The sequence below is a fragment of the Carassius carassius genome, chromosome 3, assembly GCF_963082965.1.
Source record: "Carassius carassius chromosome 3, fCarCar2.1, whole genome shotgun sequence".
Classification (NCBI taxonomy): domain Eukaryota; kingdom Metazoa; phylum Chordata; class Actinopteri; order Cypriniformes; family Cyprinidae; genus Carassius; species Carassius carassius.
Window position 1 is genome coordinate 12,675,292 of NC_081757.1, and position 21,449 is coordinate 12,696,740.

A 21,449-nucleotide genomic window follows, 5' to 3' on the forward strand; every position below is an offset into this window, starting at 1 on the left:
GGGGGGCTTGTTTACAGGAAGTTATTGTATGCAGTAGTCATTCAACCAGCAGCGGAGCTGAAAGCCCAACAGAGAGAGATGAGGGGAGAGAAAGCATTCCTTCTGTCAGCCATTTCCTGTTTCAGAGGACTGCAAAGAACATGCATCTTCAGTCTAACTGGAGGGCCTTCTAACAGCTCGCCTCAGTACTTACAGTTTATTTTCACTCTTGATGAATTATTGATGATGCCTTGATGTCTTCTTACTAAAATACTACTGCACTGACAGTGAACAGAGCCTATACACTATTGCTCAAAAGCTTGTGGTCAGGAGGATTTTTTTTTTTTTTTTAAATAATACTTTTATTCAGTAAAGAAAGTTATCATGTTTCAAATAAAATTTGAAAATATATCTGGTTCAGAACTACCTATCCTAAAGTTAGGGTGACTTACAATGCAGTGATTAGCATAGAATATTTTCAGCTGAAAATACTTCAAACTATTGTTGTTATTACAAAAATCACTCAAGCTGCAAAAGAACGATAAAATTACGACCAAACATAGCTGAAAATGCAAATATTTTCTCTTCTATGACATGGGAGGCACATGTTTTCCGGAACCTATTTTTTCCCCAACTAGACTGGATATTTTCACTGAGCTGTTGAAAGGTGAACAGCTGTAAAAATAAAGTCTGCTGAATAATGGAACTATATTAGACTGTTGAAGCATCACTATCATTGAGACTGCAGAGTAGATTCAGCTTGATTTCATTTACAAACTTCTGTCATAGAATACAATATAAAATACATTACATGAAATTACAATCAAACAAACAGACAAGATTTTAGATATAGTTGACGCAGTTCAAGAAAGAGTTATGAAAACGAGTTATGGCTTGCAAATTGACTGAGAAGTATAACCTGCTTGTGTCAGGAAATACTGGAAAGGAAAAAAGACTTGTTGAGTGTGACTGACAAGCTGCTTATTGAAGATGCTGTTCCACATCAGTCCGCTCTGCATGGATGACTGAAAAGAAGCAGGGTTTGTTCCAACAATGTATCACTAAAACATTAAATGTAATTACCGAAGCCATGAACTCATAATACCAGCTTGCTTCCTAAACCTGACTTCATTAAACATCCATCATTGTGATTCATTATTCCTGTTTCCATGTTTAATATGCTCAGTAACCATGATGTGACTCGTGATCTGCACAGTGGCACCATTTCAGTAAGAAACAATCATCTCTTTCTCTCAGATATTGATCTGCAACAGGAAGAGGAAGAGCTGCTCCCATTTCACTCAGAAAAGGCCACATAACCTTCATAATTCCTACCAAATACACTGTAAAAGACAATAAATGCTTTATGTTTATTTAGACTTGGACGTTACTAAAATCCTTGGAAGCATAAGTCTTGGATTACTTTGTATGCCAGAAAGATAGAATAACAATTCATTTACGGAATATTTCCCCAATCACAATCTGTGGAGTCTATTGGAACAAGCCATTCATGCCATGATTTCAATGGAAATTTCTAATGGCTTAAATAACATTTTTTCAATTTAGGAATTGATGCACTCGACTGGTCTACCAGCAAAACAGGTTTTTTTTAAAGCAAAAACTGGAACATTCACACCAAGTATGATTACTAATAATGATAAAGAACACTCTAATTCTATGATAATAGTGAAATCAACACCACAACTATAATTATAATACCACAGTAACACTATTATTACTTAACAAGGTGCATGTGTCAAGTGCCTGTGTTGTGTTCACCAGATTATCAAATAGAGTTTACTTTGAAAGGCTATCACATGCATGAGATTGACTACATAGTATGAGAAAAACTTTACAGCAAAAAGTAACATGTCCAAATTCACAGTATTAAAAAACATTGTGTAAGAAATATCCAGATGACCTATTTCTTCCAAGAATGACCTGACCCATGCCAAGATTCTAAAGTGCATTCATTGGACACTTTACTAGGTGAAATACTACAATGGCTCCATGTAGTAACAGCTGCTCTATGTGAATTCACGCACCTGATGGTATTTACCGCTGATTAGATAACCGGCTTTACTGACTAGATGCGCATCAATCATCGGCTGATATATCTCGTGCACCCCTAATTATTGTTGCTCCTCTATGCCCCGCCTTTCTGAAATTTCAAAAATTTTATAAAGCTCAACATTCTGAAAAGTGAGGTGTACACTGATTGGGCAGCTATCCGGTGCATTTGTCACGATCGGTGATACAGGAAACCAGAAGATAGAACCAAGTGCGGGTAAGTCATTTATTAGGGGTTAATCCACAGAGAATAAACAGTCCAGGCATGAGTCGAAAACCAGAAGAGCAATCCAAACATAAACTAAACAAGAAGGAAAGGCAAGGCAAGGCAAGGCAAGGCAAGGCGACGGACATGAATTAACATCAACATTAAACAAGGACTCCGTCCACAGACTCAGACAGACCGGGTATAAATACACAGAAGGGTAAAGGGGAAACAGGAGACAGGTGGGGAACAATCAATTAACTAAACAAGGAGGAAGGTGACCAAATAAGGGAACAGGAAGTGATAAGGTGACAGACACCGTGAGAAAGGAGGACATCTAGTGGAAACCCAGGGACACAACCCAGACACTGTGACAGAACCCCCCCTCTACGGAGCGGCTCCCAGACGCTCCACGACAGACACAAAACAGACCAGGAGGGAGGCGGACAGGTGAAGGCTCAGGGGGAGGGACGGAGGGCCAGAAAAGAAAAAAAAAGGGGAACAGGCACCAGAATGAAACACAACACAGAAAGACCAGGAGGGAGGAGGACCGGAGGAGGTTCAGGGGGAGGGACGGAGGGCCAGACTAACAGAAAGGGACAGGGACAGACATTAACACAAAAACAAAAGGAAAAAACAACATGAAGCCCCCCAGGGCGGAGCAGAAGACCACCATGTCCGTGTGGTCGGAGCGGAAGCCCCCCAGGGCGGAGCAGAAGACCACCACGTCCGTGTGGTCAGAGCGGAAGCCCCCCAGGGCGGAGCAGAAGACCACCACGTCCGTGTGGTCAGAGCGGAAGCCCCCCAGGGCGGAGCAGAAGACCACCACGTCCATGTGGTCAGAGCGGAAGCCCCCTAGGGCGGAGCAGAAGCCCACCACACCCTTGTGGTCAAGGCCAGAGTCCTCCAGGGTGGAGCAGATGACCACCACGCCCCTATGGTCGATGCCGGAGTCCAACAGGGCGGAGCAGCAGACCACCCAGTGACTTGACTTGACTCTGAAAGTTCAACGGTGACTGGCCCTGACTCCAAAGGACCAGCGGTGACTGGCCCTGACTCCGGAGGACCAGCGGTGACTAGCCCTGACTCCGGAGGACCAGCGGTGACTAGCCCTGACTCTGGAGAGGTCACTGGCACCTGACTGGACTCTAGAGAGTTCACTGGCCCCTGACTCGCCTCTGGAGGGTCAACTGGAATCTGACTCAACTCTGGACTGCCTGTGGAGACTTGAGACGCCTCGGCTTCGGGCACCGCCTCTGGAACGGACTCAGGCACTGCCTCGGTCACGGCCTCGGTCACGGCCTCGGGAGCAGTCTCGGGCACCGCATCGGGAACGGCCTTCACCTCGGCATCGGGCACCGCCTCGGCCTCCGGAACAGCATCGGGCACCGCCTCGGCCTCCGGAACAGCATCGGGCACCGCCTCGGCATCAGGCACCGCCTCGGCCTCCGGAACAGCATCGGGCACCACCTCGGCCTCCGGAACAGCATCGGGCACCGCCTCGGCATCGGGCACCGCCTCGGGCACCGCCTCGGCCTCCGGAACAACATCGGGCACCGCCTCGGCCTCCGGAACAGCATCGGGCACCGCCTCGGCATCAGGCACCGCCTCGGCCTCCGGAACAGCATCGGGCACCACCTCGGCCTCCGGAACAGCATCGGGCACCGCCTCGGCATCGGGCACCGCCTCGGGCACCGCCTCGGCCTCCGGAACAACATCGGGCACCGCCTCGGTCTCCGGAACAGCATCGGGCACCGCCTCGGGAACGTCCTCTGGGCTTTGAGGAACGGTAGACGACTGTCTCCTCCTCCTCCGCCCTCTATGTTGGCGAGTCGGTGACACCTTGTCTGGAGACTCAGGCATTGAGTCGGCCATCTTGTGCTGTGGCTCCAAGCTGGCGGCCATCTTGTGCTGTGGCGCTGGGCTGGCGGCCATCTTGTGCTGTGGCTCTGGGCTGGCAGCCATCTTGTGCTGTGGCTCTGGGCTGGCAGCCATCTTGTGCTGTGGCGCTGGCTCAGCAGCCATGACGTTAACCGTCTTGGGAATCTCTAGGATCTTGGACAGCGTAGCGAAATAATCCAAGAATGAGTCAGCGGCCCTCTTGGGCGTTGGCGCTGAGCTGGCGGCCATCTTGCACCGTGGCGCTGGACTCGTGATCGCCTTGGGTTGTGGTACTGTGTTGGCGTCCATCCTGCCTCGTGGCGCTGGGCTAGCGGCCATCATGGGTAGTGACGCCACTGTGGCGGACGTGCGCCTCCTCTCTCCTCTCCGTCCGCCATGGTGAGACGGTGGCTCTAATCCATCCCACACGAGCCCCGGGTCGAAGGGCGGCCCTGGTTGAGAGCGGTGCTGAGTATCCTCTCGACCACTCCCTCCTCGGCGACCTCCTCTGGTTCCCCGGAAAACCACCAGGCGAGTTCCTTCAAATCCACTCCTCTCCCGCACTGTGGCTGGGGAGGAGACATAAGCCGACATACCGCTGGCTCTTGCAGTGACGGAGTCCTTCTGTCACGATCGGTGTTACAGAACACACAGGAGAGGGAACCAATTGCAGGTATGGTGTTTATTGAAGGGCAAATCCAAAAGGGGTAAACAGTCCAGGCAGGGTCAAGACCAGAATATCCAAATATACAAGACACGAAGGCAAGGCAAGGCAAGGCAAGGCAAGGCAAGGCAAGGCAAGGCAAGGCAAGGCGACGGACATGAATTAACATCAACATTAAACAAGGACTCCGTCCACAGACTCAGACAGACCGGGTATAAATACACAGAAGGGTAAAGGGGAAACAGGAGACAGGTGGGGAACAATCAATTAACTAAACAAGGAGGAAGGTGACCAAATAAGGGAACAGGAAGTGATAAGGTGACAGACACCGTGAGAAAGGAGGACATCTAGTGGAAACCCAGGGACACAACCCAGACACTGTGACAGCATTGTGATTGGCCGAATGCCTCAACATGTGACAGAAATGTTATGCCCCTTTTCCCGGCACAATGAGTCAAAACCAAGGGACAGGCATTTTTTGCATCCAGTGGGGACATAATTACAGATTATAATTACTTATACTGTGTTGTGTTGTGTATGATTAGATAACCGTAAACATAAAACCATGTCTGAATTTGTGATCAAAGAAACGACAAACTACAAGCTCTAACAGTTACTCCACACTGCTCAAAACTGGCGTTAGAATCATCTGTGGCAAATCCTTTACATATGAAATCGTACTTACAGACTGTGTCCGAAGTGCCAGACTATCCTTGTAAAGTTAGAATTGCCCCACTTTATCAAAACAGACACCGGCATTGTAGGCTGCTCTAACAGGAAACAGTCCTTGTCCTCTGCTAAATGTGCTGCACACATCTGAATATTTGGGTTAGACTTTTCTGGAACAGTGTTGTAAATACAACTTAATCACTGATTTCTAGTTGTGTCCTCTTTTGGAAGGCCAAACAAAGTAGCTTTACTTTCACAATGAAACACACAGCGGCAACAGCGAGAATAAAAGTTATGCCTTCTTTCTTTGTGTGAACAATTTGGGCGGCGTTATGCAAATCTTGACACATTGTGACGTAGACATGTGGGGGCATGATAGAACGAGACGTTTTAGAGTGCTTAACACTCCAAAGACAAAGGAAAAATTTAAATCACATTATATGACCCCTTTAAAATGGGTCAAATCTTACTTGAGTATCTGAAGTTGACATATGTTTACTGTCTCAGCACATCTCTCTCAAAATGACAGAGAACGAATTAAAACATGTTTCTCAATATGCATACCATTGGACATATCACCAGTCAAATATGTTACTGACGGAGAAGACAGCTCACCGAGTTTACTAGGACTTCACAAATGGTTAGTATCATGAACATGGTCACCAGAAGTGTTGTGAAAAATACCGGTTTTTGATACATATCAATACTTAAATATCTAAAAGGGTTTCAGTACTCTTTTTTTTGCACAGTATCTAATATCTATACACCAATACTACCAGCTGTGCTTTTCTCTCTCTCTTCTTTCTGACAAGTTCTGCTTGTTTTATCACCTCAAGATGTTTTCATTAACGTAAAAATATATCTTATTGTCATGTTCTAGCTTTGTTATATAGTATTAGGGCTGTCAACGAATAATCTAAATTCGAATATGTATTCGAATAGTTTAAAAAAAACGAATTTCGAAGGTGAAAATTAATATTCGAATAAAAAAAATGTGGAAAAAAAGGCCCGCGGTAGTAGAGGTGTGGTTGTCTGCTTTGCGAGTGGGCGCACTAGCGCGCCTGAGGGTTCAGGGACAGGTCACAGCCTCACAGGAGTCGCACTGTCTGGCACAGCATCACTGCTGAAAGTTGACGCGTCTTCATGGAAGATGCCAGCAAGTGCAGAGCCCAACTCGACCGCAGCAGAGAAAATGAGGTAAAATTGTTGACCCGCGAGATAAAGTTGTATGCAAGCTATTTAAGATACAGTTAGCAGTTAGCATACCATTCAACCACTAGCAACATGAGGTCACATCTCAAAAATGTGTACCCAAATGAGCATGGCATAATGTGTGGAACTCCAGCTAAACAGTCACGTCTTGACACTTAACGTTACTTTGCATCGCTCGCCGCAAGCACTTTGTCTGCAACACGACAAGAGGCCATAACGGATAAAATAATTTCATTCATTTGTAAGGACATGAGACCGATCAGTATCACGGATGGGGCACGCTTCGGGGAGTTCTTTCAAGCAATGCATCCGAGGTTTGATTATTTATCATTTCATGTCAAGGAAAAGTTCCATGTTTACCACAGCACAGCTCGCTCGGAGCATTCAATGTCAGTTCTATATGCTGTAAAACTTCAATTAATATTAATAATATTTGTTTCAATAACTGAATGAAGCCTGCTATATTTGGGACAACAGTCGCGACCTTAAATTGCTTGCACAAAAATTTGTTTGTTCTATGCGCAGAGAACGTGAGAGTGAGAGAGCGTGAGGTCTGCAGTCTTGGCCATTAGTTGATTTCCTTGTTTTTGTGTAGGTAATACATTGTCATATATGTTTAAACTTAAATAGACTATCTATACAAGTAGTTATGTCTCTTTGTTTTACTTTTGCCTGTTATTGACGTAATGCGCATCATTGACAACATGCGCCACCAGATGTTCGAATAGTTCGAATATTCGTGTATTTTTTAGAGGGAATATTCGAACGTCAATTTTTAGCAATTTTGACAGCCCTATATAGTATAGTATAGTTTTCCCCCATGGTATTAGAATTGGTATTGAATATTGATATTTTTATTTTATTGACATTATAAATCCCAGTAAGCGAAGCGTGTATATTTGTTTTCGTTAGTTTTCACTGGATGTTAGTTTTCATCTTAGAGATTACAAGGGAACTGATTGAACTAGCCTTCTGGGTTGGTCTACAAATGACTGATGTCATGACTGAACAGCTCTACACTCAGAGCAGCCACCTCTCCATTAGCAATTTCAGCAAGAGAAGAGAGGACATCTTTGTTCAATGTGTCCTTGAACAGACGGTGGTTAAAAAGTAAGCTCCTTTATCAGTGACTCAAACAAACACTCTCTGACCAGCTTTCTCGGGTGAGCGACACCGTGAGGAATGTTAAGGGTTCAAGACGAGACCATCGGGCCACGGCCTTGTCAGCGACGACGGGTCAACTGACTAGTGGAGTGGTGCTCTATTCAAAAGGAATGCACTAATATTTGCCCCGTCCGTCAAAGCGCACATTCAACACATTAGAGTTTCTGAAAGAGGAGGAATTCTTAAACTGACAGGGAGGGATTAATTTAACGTCAATAAACATGACACCACTGACAGGGTAGATATTTTTCATTACTATACTATGGAGATCACATAAAATTGGGGTTGAAGCTTTGCTCGTTTTGCTTATCATTGACCAAAAAGTTATTTATTTCCTTCAGAAAATTAAACAACTCACTGAACCTGAATAGCAGAAGCTGACTTGCGTCCAATCAAAATAATTCTGCACAAGATGAAAAGACCCATGTTTTAATTCTATTTTCCTGTCAATAGTGTGAATTAGTCTTCTGGGACTTTTTGCACCTTTGACTTCTCCGGTGTAGCCTACCATGATCAGATCTAAGGTGTCTCAGGTGACCCTAATTCACCCTACATTTGCCATAATTGGTCCCCACTGATCAGCCACTAACATCTTTAACATCTCAAAACAAGCAACCACATATTCTCAGCTGCTCCTACACGTCAAAATCCCTAAGAGAAAATGAACATGGTTTTGCATTCCCCAGAGACCATTTTGCACCAGAGATGATTACTCTTTCTCCTTTCTTTCCTCGTAGCCTGTAAACTCCAAGTATATGTTGTTATTACCAAATCAGACATGACTGTGTGAGAATGGGGGGTTAGATTACAGGATAAATACCACAGGAAAGAGAGACCCCCCCCCCCACTTCCAGGTTCTTAGCTCGCACCATCATATGGTCCTCATCAGGGTTCTGGCTGAGATTTATATAATGCACGAGGTACGTTAATGCTGCTGTTATCAGCCAAGCACGTTGTGTTTAGATTGAGGCAAGAAAAGATGATCAATGCGTCTGTGGTGTTATGAGGAGTTTTTAAATATGCTCGCACCTGGCTGAACCCCTCTGGTACCGCTAATTAAAATTACCCTAAAAAGTCTGATGGGAAAAAGGAAAAGGCAGAGCATATGAATGGGGTGTCTTTTGTTTCCTTTTTACCCGGTTTCAATCCCGAGTCCACAGAGCCTGTGAATAATGACACCGGGTTTGTCTCTGTGTTGGGGGCGGTGGGGTGGAGGGAATTGTTGTACCCTGTCGAGCTGCTTAAACGTCTTTCCTTCTGAGCCTTTCATGAACTGTGGAACTTGGCCTGTCACAGCGCCCAGCAGCTGCACGCTCCCCACAATACCCACGATTCCTTGCTCCCATAGTGCTGACCGGACAGGCCAGATGGAACCAATTTTTAAGCCCTTTTTGGTCTCGGTCTTCCCTGACTTTCAGCTGTTTAGAGTTCTTTCTGTTTTCCAAGTCCCTGAGACATTCACACAATGAGGAAACTGCAATGTTGCTCACAAACTGAAATGAGGATATCTGAAAATAAGTGGCAAAGAAGATCTAGTTTGATTTCGGTGCTCATTTGTTTCAAATTGTTGGGGTTCTTCGATTCGTTTATGACTTTCAATTAAGCGTGTATTCAAAATCATACTGGTATTCTAATAATCTTCAACTATGCAAACACTAAAAATAGAAACATGTATATGGAAACAAGTGTCCATTCAGTTCAAAAGACTGAAAGCAGTCATTTTCCATAAACAATTTAGTACACCGTACTTATCAGGATTTACAGAGTTTATCAGACAGACTGGAGACAGAACAGTTGCTCAAAATGAGCTATAAAACCTTGTAGAGCGCCTATGAAATCCCAGTTGTGGCAAATATTATTTTAAAGGGGTAGTTCATTTCAAAGTCTTTCATTATTTGCTCTTATTTGCTTTCCCTCGTCTGGTTTCAAACCTGTTTATGGTTTATTTTGTGCAGCACAAAAAAAGTGAAGAACTTCTTCATACAACAGTTCAAAGTTATCATAGTGAACAAAAAACAAGACAATCTAAGCCAAAAGTAGCATAGCCTACATGATTTATATACTATATTTCAAGCCATACCATACTTACAGACATAAGAAACAGATAGAAGTCAAAAGTCATGATATAATGGATGAAATAGTTTTTTCTGTATTTTGATGTACATTCAAGTGAAGCAGATAATCAAAAAAGGGGTTAGGATAAGGTAAGGGTCGATCCACTGGTTGTTGATGGGATTTTGAGATGTGGCTACTGCACACACTTAATTCTGATTTGCAGTTGATTTTAAACAGACTAGCAAGATGACTTTAAGCAGAGTAAATGATTACAAGTCCGGCATGTGTCTCCAAAGAGAAGTGTGTTGAGTTATGACAATGTGGTTGTAAACATTGAAAGGTAATAATAAATAAATAATTATAATAACACATACATGCAAAACTGCAAAAACTGCAACCTCTGTGAACATAAGAGACTTTAAATGACTATCAAAATCATTTTAAAAACCTTCTCAACCCCATTTATTTGAATGGTAGTAGTTGTATGGACCACTGGAGAGCCTAGCCACTACAAAGAGCTACACAAAGAAACTTCTAAATGTCTAATTTTGTGTCTCATGAAAAACACACACAAAGTCAAGTAAATGGTAACAGTATTTTCATTTTTGGATGAAATATTCCTTTAAACACGAAGCCATTTGTGTCATGTAAGGACAATTTGACTTGTAGCCTACATGTTGATGCATCAGACTTGCATCACAGTCTATTGTGTTTGGTATACAGTTTATCACACAGATTTGAGGGATATTACACAACAACAAGACCAAAAGCTTACCACTGACTCATGTAAACCTAGTATAATCCCTAGTCTTGTCGGATTGACAGGACATGCGCAGTTTCTATGTAATACCAATGACACACAACACTGATATGACTCCCCACCCTAGACTGAAGAAGTTATTCAAGGACAACTATAATAAAATCCCTCCTTAAACCTGGGATGATAAATGTTTTATTAAAGACTAGAGATGACACATTTTGAAGCACATCATTTAATCTTAAAGTCAGCTATCTATTAAAGCAAGTCACAACTTGTTTCCTTTTAAAAGTTTCTGAAAATTACAGGCATGTGAGAGGAAAAACCACAATGCACAGTCCCTTAAAGGCAATGATGTCCATTCAGTGCACCACATTGAAAAGGATTTTACAAGTTCAATTGTTCTTTTGTTATAGTCATGTTTGCTGTCATGCATGAATCGCTTTCAGGAACGTTTTCTTAGGGAAAAAAATGCAATCACACACTAAAACAATTACTATTATCAAGCTACCAAATTGAACAATGAAAGTGCGTAAGGTTCTACATCTCAATAAAAAGTCAAGAAACAGAATCTGGGAAGAAAAAGCATAAATACACAAGTATTACTCCACGCAAATCTGTTTGACTGGATTCAGTGGAAATAAGAGTCCTTGCATCACTGTTATTTCAGCTGACACAGTGTGCTCACAAAATCACATTCATTGTGGACTGACAAGCTATGGATCAGCTAGATCATAACCTTATGAAAAGGTTTGTTACACATTATGATGGTGACTGTCTATTTTGTTCAAGGTTTAGTGACATCCCACCCTGATCCATATTGCGCAAGCACTGGACAGAGAACAGAGCGGCTCCCATGATTGAGCTGACAATCCAGACCAATGAGAAGGAAGGGTCATTGTTCCAATAGCACAAAAGACAGTCTGTTCAGAAAGTTCAGGAAAAAAAAGAGCTTGCAGCTGCAGTAGCAGCCAAAAATGAAAGGAAGGGGGCACTGTATACTTGAACAGTGATCATGTAACCTACAGTACATGTGTACACACCCACAGGCATGTGTGCACAAATAAGCGCATGATTTTAGTGGTAAGTAACAACTGAAATGTGCCTTTATCCGCTGTCAATCCTTGCTCATTCAACATTTACATTTTACATTTATGCAACTGGCAGATTCATGTAAGCAAAGTGGATTACACTGCATTCAAAGTATAGTTTTTAATTGATGTCTCATTCCCTGGGAATCGAACCCACAACCTTGGCGCTGCTATTGCCATGCTCAGCAACAACTGCTTTGGCCACTAAACCAATCCATAAACTTATTGTGCTCCATCAGAGAAAGATATAAACCAGACTTGGCTGTTCCTCAAATAGAATAAAGCTGAAAAAACGTCAGCCTATTAAACGATTGAGTTAACAACAGACAAGATTCGTATGAGTTGGGAAATTACCAAATAAGGTAAACACATATGGCTTTACACAGTTAACATTTTTTAACCACATTTTAACAAAAAGTTATGTTATGAGCCACATTTACATATAAAACATCCGTTACTGTTAATTCTGTGCCTCCAAAGCGAGAGAGCTGCCTAACCAACTGAGACTAGATTTGGACGTCATGTTTTTAAACATTTTGAGGAATCACAAACGTTCCGAATTACAATCATTGTTGAGCATCACGGAACGGACTTTTGTTCCGTGATGCTCAAAAATGCTTTCCAGCAAGCAAGCTCACTAGGTTTTGACACACAGCTTTTGTTTGCGATTGACTGAGCTCATTTTCATACAATGTAACCCCAGCTAGAATGAGATAAAAGTTTTACCTGAAAGAAACGTCCCGCAGTTCGTGCCATTTTGTTCATGGTCTCATAAAAACACTCGTAGCTATTGCAAAAACTCATTGATTTGCCGGTAATACCTGGAACTTTTCCCTAAACTTCCAGGCATGTCCTCTCGAGCGGGGTAAATCCCTCCCTACTTGAGAACTCTTTCTGAAAGAAGGCTGAGCTAGTCGCCATGGAGACGGGTTGTTTTGCCCCCCCCCCCCCCCCCCCCCCCCCACTCGCCAAGTTCTCGAGCTCCCACACGAGACTAAACTGCTCTTCTTCACACGAGCCACATGGGTTTGAACTTTACACTGTATGTTACAGTGCCAAATTAAGAGAGGTTTAAATAAGTGTCTTTCACATTTCATGTAAAATAACTAGTTTGCCTGGTTCCGTCATTCTTCACCAGGAAAAAAAAACAGCGAGAAAGAGACGCTCGCGGTCTCCCGGGACACCGAATAAATAGTTGAGGAGTCTCACAGAGATCCATATTAATTGGCCGAATCGTAATCACATGCTATTCCGCTCTACTTTGTAATCTTCTGCAAACGCGCACGAATCCGAAAAATACATTTATGGTGACCACAAAACAAAAAAACGGATGAGCTCTGAATAGTTGGCACAGACTGAAACACTATCATATCAATAAAAGCAGTGAGCGGTAAAATTTTAACACAATAAATAATCTGCATCATTTTGAATGATAGAAATAGTTAGTTAATAAGTTTTGTTATCTCGTGACGACCAGCATTTCATACGAAAATCTGCTCTTTTAGTTATAGAATATTCTAAATGATTACACAAATTATTTCAGTAATACTTTATTTATATATATATATATATTTTTTTTTTTTCCCACCTAGCCTAAGCTATTTTTATTTTATTCTTTTGCAAGCTTTTGTTGCAGTAAAATATAGATTTACACACAGTATTATGTTGGTTGTTATGAAATTTGGAGCAGTGGCCTTCAGTGTCGCATGATTGCAGTGGTTGTATAGATGATTTAATATTATAAAATTTGTACACCCATTTTCACGATCTTGCTGAAGGCAAACCCACAGGCTCGCAATGAGAAGTAATGTGAAGAATACTACTTGCTGTAGTAAGCAACATTTATTTTCTTGCTGCTTTGGATTTAATTTCTAATGACTGCAGCTAGTTTAGAGCCATTTTACAAAGAGCATCTTTTGAATTGAAAGTGAACACAAATTCTGTTTTATTTAAGGTAGAGAATAAATAATTTCAGGACATATTCAGATATCTGTGATTTACAATTACCCATATGCTAACAGACAGCTTCAGTTTCTGAGCAGCAGAGTACAAGCATAACACATTGCTAACAGCTGTCTAAACTGTGGTATGCAATCACATGTATGTGAAGCATAAGTTCAAGAACAAACAGACAAAGAACCTTTGAAAGTGAACTTGGAGTGAAGATCCAGCCACTTGCATCTAAATATGCACAAATTCATTTAGCTCAGATTCTTAAGCAATTGATGATGGGCATTTTGTAGCCACAAAACAGTAAACAATTGGTATTTCTACATTATGGATTTGTTTAATATTTAATAGTATAAATCTGTGACAAAAAAAAAGAAACAAACAGCTGTTTATTATTAAGTTGACAGGAAGGAAAAGTTTGTCAAACTATCCAAACTAAACTCCAATACTGAGACAAATCTATGGCTTTAGTTGTTAGGAATATCTACGGAATAAACCAAGCTGTCAACTTGTTTAATCCAAAAAAATAAAAAATAAATAATAGAATGTCAGAATGTTTTGAGCAATCTATCAAATCTCCACGTTATCCAAGTCTGTCATGAGCCAGTCTAATATTAAAATCCAGCATTCAATAGATGAAGTTTGACACAATAAAAACGGTCTCTGTTGCAACCGCAATAAGAAGCAAGGATCTGTGGTTGACAAAAGCTTTAGGATGACAGCATGTTCATAACTTTCTCTGGAGCTCTTTCAAATTGTACCAATACCTCAGCATTGTGGTTTTTTGGTTTTGGAACGTGATGTGGGAGTCTTTCTCAAATCTGTGTTAAATTCCTTAGATAATGGTTCAGGGACAGTAATGCCACAGATCAGGGTTCCAAGAACAGTCATTCACTCCAGGTGTTATTTAGAGGGAGCTAATGCAAGAAGCTCAATGAAAAGTAGTGTTGGGTCAGAAATTTCTTTTCTTTTTCAAAACCTTGAGAGATTTGTACAATAAAACTGCTGTGTTTCTAATGTTTCTGTTGAAAACCCATATTAACATGAATAAGACATGATATAAAATTTGGTATACTATTATATATTAAGGTCAAATCTTAGTCTGTCATGTTACTCTTACATTGCAAGCGAGCATTCACTATGTATCCTGATTTTGTGCAGCCCAAGTCAAGAATGCATTAGAGGCCCAGACTAAACATCTCCCATGTGGATGCCTGTTAGTGTGATCATGATACTAAAAAATGCAACTGAAAGTGTTAGCTAGAAATGGACTAATCTAAAAGCCAAACATCCCTTTTTCTAATCATTGCTATCTAAGTGTTGACCCAATCGAAACATAATGCATTCTCAGTATGGTCTCTGGATAGCCAAGCTCAGCAGTGGGAACCTCAACTTTGAGCTTAATTCTGTTGTTTTGTGCAGAAAAACATCATCAACCTCTCCACATGGGCTTTGTTTTTAATCGGTTGGCAGCATTTAACAACTCCACAAATTCCACGCAAGTGTGTCCAGCACATAATAATATTCTAATGAATCCTCATAACAGCACTTGACTGGTAAGGGCTGTGACAAATACTTGAGATTCATGCCCCTGGGGTATCCCATCATCCCTGTGATTGCAATTACGGAAGTCTCAATGCTCCATTGCTCTTTTCTCAGAGGAAGTTGGTGAAATATGCAGCTGTATTCTTCAGATGATCTTCTTTTTTAGCATGAAGAAAATTTGAACTTGTCTGCTACATATTGTACTACATATTAACTTAAAGATTAATATTTAACCAAGTACATTCTACTAGTGTTTGAGTTAATTGCAATTTTGTTGTTTTTAACAAATTTTAACGCCACCATCTACTACTTGGGCCTTGCACCTTTCAGCCGTTATACATTGAGTTTAAAGTTGACTATAATGGATTGCCTGTTTTGCCTGTCGTGAATGGGTGCTGTCGGAATGAGTCCAAACAGCTGATAAAAACATCACAATATGATTCCAGTCAATCGGTTAATGTCTTGTGACGCTAAAAGCTGTATGTTTGTAAGAAAAAAAATCCATTAGTAAGGCTTTTTCATTTTAAAGCCTCAGTTATGGCCTAAATATGAGTCCATAATGCACAATAATGCCTCCTCCAGTAAAAAATCGATTTTGTCCTCTCACATCAAAATGCCTTGACATATTTGTTAAGTAATGGATTTTTTACACTTATAAATGGTGATTAACCTTTGAATATTTCTCACCTGATTAAGACCAGAGCTTTTTTTAACCAATACTGTAGATATAGATGACTCGTATTTTTAAGTTTAAACATCTTTTCTTACAAACACAGCTTTCAGTTCACAATTAATTGATGTACATGAAGTTGTGTGGATTACTTGTGAATTATTGTGATGTTTTTATCAGCTCTATGAACTCACATTAGATTACGGCACCCATTCACTGCAGACGATCCATTGGTGAGCAAATGATTGCTAAATTTCTCCAAATCTGTTTCGATGAAGAAACAATCTCATCTACATGTTGGATGGTCTAATGTTAGGTAAATGTTCCGCAGATTTTCTTCTTTTTTGGGGGTGGAGGTGAACTGCTCCTTTTACATGTTACATTGTCATGATGGAAAACAGAATTGGTTTTTAGGGTATTTGCTTTGGTCTGATTTTTCATTTTCAAATACACTTACATTTCTACTACCAAGTCAATTACAAGTCAAAAGTACAATTTACACCTGTTAAAGCAGTTGGGTGTATGAGGAACATTATGCCGGACCCATTAAACTGTTTCCTCTTCCTTGAACACATTTGTAAGGGTTCCATCAGTCATGTTCAGCAAAACCCACAAAATCTCCAAAATACAACAGCATGTTTCCATCAGCCCTGAATGTTCACCACACCCTTACCACAAAATATCCCTGTCACAATCATTCTGTTCAGGCACTTAAAAATACAAAGCAGAATATTGTATTCAATATTCAAGTTATACTTGGATAATGCTCAAAATTTGGGAAAATGTTTTTTTGTATTATGGGTCATTCTACAAAACTGAACCCATTAGTGTCCACAATGTAACCAACATGTGTAAGCATTAATTTAACAATAAATAACTAATGCAAGATGAAATAATATCTTAAAAATGTCTTAATATAGACATTTTTGTAACGCAACACAATTTTATTTTATTTTCAATAAGGGTGACTTTAAGGAAACGTTTGGTCTTCAAACTTCACCTTGATAACCAAAATACATGAAAATGAAAGGTAGCATTTTGGAACTTAAGCACAAGCGTGTCTGTTAACCCAACTACCATCGACTCCGTTAACTTTCTGAAAGAATATGTGCATCTTTTTGCTTGAGATAATAACACATAAACGCATAATGTGTGTGAAAAAAGTTTTAAAAATGTGCATATATATTTTGACATCAATATGAACCATTGTTTCCAGAGTTTCTTGCAATGTTGCAACGACATAATTACATTTTAAACAAGAGCAAGGGCACACCAAAAAGAAACATTCAAGATAGATATGTCAAGGAACCATGATAAGCCCATGGGAAAGACCTGACGGCCTTGAGGGAGGCAGAGACACACTCAGAAAGAGAGATACAGAGAGAGCTGTGGTTTGTGCCCTGATCATTTCCCACACTGTGGCCCCGGGGGACAGACAACCAGAAGATGGGCTTATTTACCACAGAGATAAGAAAAAGTGTAAAAACAGTGAACTGTTGCTGTTAGTCTGAGGTCAGACTGAAAAAAATCTAAATTTCAGATATTAACAGCAATAGCACTAGCGAAACTCAACCGATGAGCCCAAAAGAATTCGTTGCAAAAATACATATTTATATTCTGATTAAACATAACAATTCCTTTTCATTTCCTTTCATATTGTTATAATAATAATTCTAAGAAACTGACTCAGAAGCGTCCATCAGGTTTCTCAGTGATTTTAGAAAGTTTAAGAGCGCCTCCTTGTTTCTAGTTCACAGTAAAACACCTCAGAGGAGTTTATGAGTCTCAATCCATCCTGATTAGTTGGTTACTATCATCCATTGCTCTCATAGCCGTGTTTATTAAACCTCTTATAATGAAGGAATTTTTCTTTCCCCATTCACAGTTCAAATGACTTCAAAAAACATTCGAGGCTCAGTCCATTTCAATCGTTCATATCCAAACCATAGACTGTGATCCAAACGCATGTAAACTTTTGTTATGCTGTTATTATTAACCTATTATTTAACTTGTACTCATATTTATATTTTTCTGTTACGCTTTTTTTTATTGTCTCTACAGACACCTTAGGTTATTTAAAATTCTCTTTAGCATTATTACCATCAATTGTGTGTGTGTGTGTGTGTGTGTGTGTGTGTGTGTGTGTGTATATATATATATATATATATATATATATATATATATATATATATATATATATATATATATATATATATATCCATATATATATATATCCATATATATATATAAATATATCCATGCACAAGACGTTCAAAAGAGTTGGAACAGCGAACATAAAGACAGTCAGGTAAATAAAGATTCCTACCTTCTGTGGGCAAGTGATGCTCGTGTTGACAAGGTTACTTTTTCCACATATCCATGCTGTGAGTTTGAGTAAGTGAGTTTCAGTGGAGTGCATTGATTGCGCGCTGATCTGTGTGTCCCAGTGTTTTTGGCCGAGAGGAGGAGGAGAAGGAGGGAGCGCAGGAAATGATGAGAACCGTTATATGAAAAATGTGATATGCATAGTCTTATGTTAAACTATTTCACGTTGTCTAGATTGTTTACGAGGTAAATACTTTCGGGTTAACTAATACGCTCAGCTTTTCAGTAAAATACTTTAAATGAACAGTTCACTGTATTTATGATGTTAAAAGTGGTGTATGAGTAGGACATACTGTCACTTCATATTTGAGAGAATATCCTTACTAATTACAAGTAGTCGGCTCAATTTTATAATCGTTTTTATTTTCTATAACATAGCACGTTTAATTATGCATAAATCTAGCGCTGTTCTTCGACGCTAATGCAAAAAGCCCGTTTGGAAACAGCGCCTCCTGGGGACTAAAAATACCATTACCATTAACCAAAACTGCGTCACATGAGCTGCATTGAGTTTGACAGGAACAGACGGAGACGAGAAACCGGGATTCACATATTAACAAAACTGTAATGTAATCTAAAAGGTCAAAACAGCTATCTTTGTTAAATCTTGTACTTGAACATTTCAATTATATATATACAGATAGTAAAGACAAAGAATATAATTCTGATACCATCAAAGCATGTACCTCATGAATACTGTCCTTAAAAAAACAACAAAAGGAACTGTTGTACACCATAATGAAACTAAATCTGCACCAAAATAGAGAAAAAACTGTGTTGAGAAGTTATTCATACAGCATATCATTTGAAGACAATGATCAAACACATTTACTTATCATTATTTACATATAATAGTTAGCAGGAAACCGTAAAGTAAGAAGAGAAAAGAGGGGGTAATTTTACACTGTACAATAAGACTGGAAATCAATATTTTGCGTTTAGTAACAATTCTGGAATTTATATAAAAATTAAATTGAATGAATAAATGCATCACCCTAATTTTATGAGGAAATTGGCACTTCTATTCCCACATCAAGTTAGTAGTAGTGACTGGACTGCAGTAAAAGTAAAAAAAAAAATCTTTGCTAATTTTAGAGTACATGATTTCAAAATGCAAGAGCACGGTGAGAATTAATGCAAAACTGTCTGTCAAGCAAACTCTAATAACAAACAGGATTTAGTCGCACACATTGGTCAAGATGACAAACCTACACATCAAAAAGAAATGTACACACTGGAGTCACTGGGGGTTGCTCAGGCAGACCAATGAGATGGAAAAGACCTCGCCTTTAACACAGTACCAGAACCAACGGATAACAGTCCAGACTGTGAGATTTTTAGCTAAGCACCACGTGACGGTCGAAGACAGATTTGCGCTGTTCTTGGACCTGCCTCTTCCAGCGCTGCTGAGCGTGCTCCACTTTGTTTAGCATGTTGGAGCGAGAGCGAGAACGGGAAAGCACGTCATGGGCATTGGCGAAGGGCTGCTGGTCCTATAACAACAGAATGTAATGTAAGCACACTTTATAGCACATGACTATCATTAGTGACAAAATAAAGATCTACCAGATCTTTAAATGCATCTATTTCATTACACAGATTTTTCATCCAAACTACCAAAACTTACAACTTGTATTAAATCTTGGATCCATAAAGATGTTGCAAGCAAAACACTTACCCCAACATCATCGTCACTCTGAATGAGCTGTGAATGGCCAAACAGCCTTCTCTTTAAAATAGGCTCCAAGAGTGTCAGATAGACCATATACAGTAACAGAAGGCCCAGAATAGACAGATATGCTATAATGGTGCCCTGTAAAAGAGAGAAAGATTATTATTTCTCTAATATTTAAACATTTTTAAGTTAGTGTATTATATACCATGCCATATAAAGAAGACACTGAACTTACTTTGATGGTTCCAGAGCTCCTTTCTTCATATTTGCATTCACAGCGTAAACAGTATGCCTCCACATCTTTGCCTTCAACGGGCATCGGCTCCACCACATGAAGGCAATTACTGTGCAAATTATTGTATTTGAGAAGTTATGGATCAGTGAATTATGGATCAGTGAATAGAGATTCACGGGGTTAGTTTATTACAGAAGTTACTGTAGACGAGTAATTCATTTACCAGTCCTTCAATGAAACGTTCTGATTGTAGATCTGCCCAGCGATGTCCTTATAAGGTGGACAAATACATTTGCACCGGATGTCTTCTGAATTCTGTGAAGAGTGACCACAGATAACGTTACACAAGCTAATATAAACCATACTTTGGTCGGTTTAGAATCCACCTGACATTGTTTCCTATAAAGAAAGTGTTGATTTGTTAATTTATTATTACCTTATATTTAGCCAAAACATTGAACATGCTAAAGGCTTGTTGGCACTGCCAACAACACAACAGGTTCACAACTACACGAAGTATATCATTTATGTATTAAAACACAGCAATAAATATCTTATTTTACCTTAGCTTCTGATGTTTTTGTGGATAATAACAGCAGGAAACACATTAGCGATGAAAACGTCAACAGTTTGACAGCGGCTCTTGAGGTCAATCGATACATCTTTTCACTTCCGCTAAAGACAACGTCGTCAAATATCGAAGAGAGGTGTACCAGAATAACGAGTAGATATTACATTAGCAACTCATACAGTGACCAGAACTCTTTTGGTCCAAATAAACGCCAAGAAAACAAAGCGTGAGGGCTGGATTCTGTTTGACACATCAGCTGACCATCAGCAGCCGGTCCGCGCTTTATCACTTCCCTCCGGAAACACGTGGGTGATGGGAACCATTCTTCCGTAAGACTAAACAGCGTTCTATCGTTCAAAATAAAAAATAAATTGAAAACCCCTCATATCACTGTTCAGTCAAGCACTATATGCTCCAAACTGCATTGACTACAAATAGACCAGTCACCGTTATTTATCTAAACTTAAATGTATGTATATGTATATGTACAGGTGCTGGTCATAAAATTAGAATATCATCAAAAAGTTGATTTATTTCACTAATTCCATTCAAAAAGTGAAACTTGTATATTATATTCATTAATTAGATACAGACTGATATTTTTCAAATGTTAATTTTTTTAATTTAAATTATTATAACTGACATCTAAGGAAAATCCCAAATTCAGTATC

At 40.1% G+C, this 21,449-nt stretch overlaps 2 protein-coding genes across 3 annotated transcripts in view; both read right to left on the reverse strand.

Moving 5' to 3' along the window:
- dennd2b (DENN domain containing 2B) overlaps positions 1-18,375 on the reverse strand; it is a 57,311-nt gene extending 38,936 nt beyond the window's left edge. The window contains exon 1 of one of the 2 annotated variants that reach the window (XM_059529612.1): positions 18,239-18,375. The gene's annotated coding sequence lies outside the window, so the exon portion shown is untranslated. Of the gene's footprint in view, positions 1-12,473; positions 12,829-18,238 lie in introns of those variants that run through there. The other variant, XM_059529603.1, reaches the window with a different exon arrangement.
- A 264-nt stretch (positions 18,376-18,639) lies between these two features.
- On the reverse strand, positions 18,640-21,077 carry tmem9b (TMEM9 domain family, member B). The gene is made up of 5 exons (XM_059529623.1): positions 20,771-21,077; positions 20,431-20,522; positions 20,208-20,316; positions 19,976-20,110; positions 18,640-19,790 (listed from the first exon to the last, which is right to left on the reverse strand). The coding sequence occupies exons 1-5, from the start codon at positions 20,867-20,869 to the stop codon at positions 19,635-19,637; spliced, it is 591 nt and encodes a 196-aa protein (XP_059385606.1). The 5' UTR covers positions 20,870-21,077; the 3' UTR covers positions 18,640-19,634.
- Between the last annotated feature and the right edge of the window lie 372 nt (positions 21,078-21,449).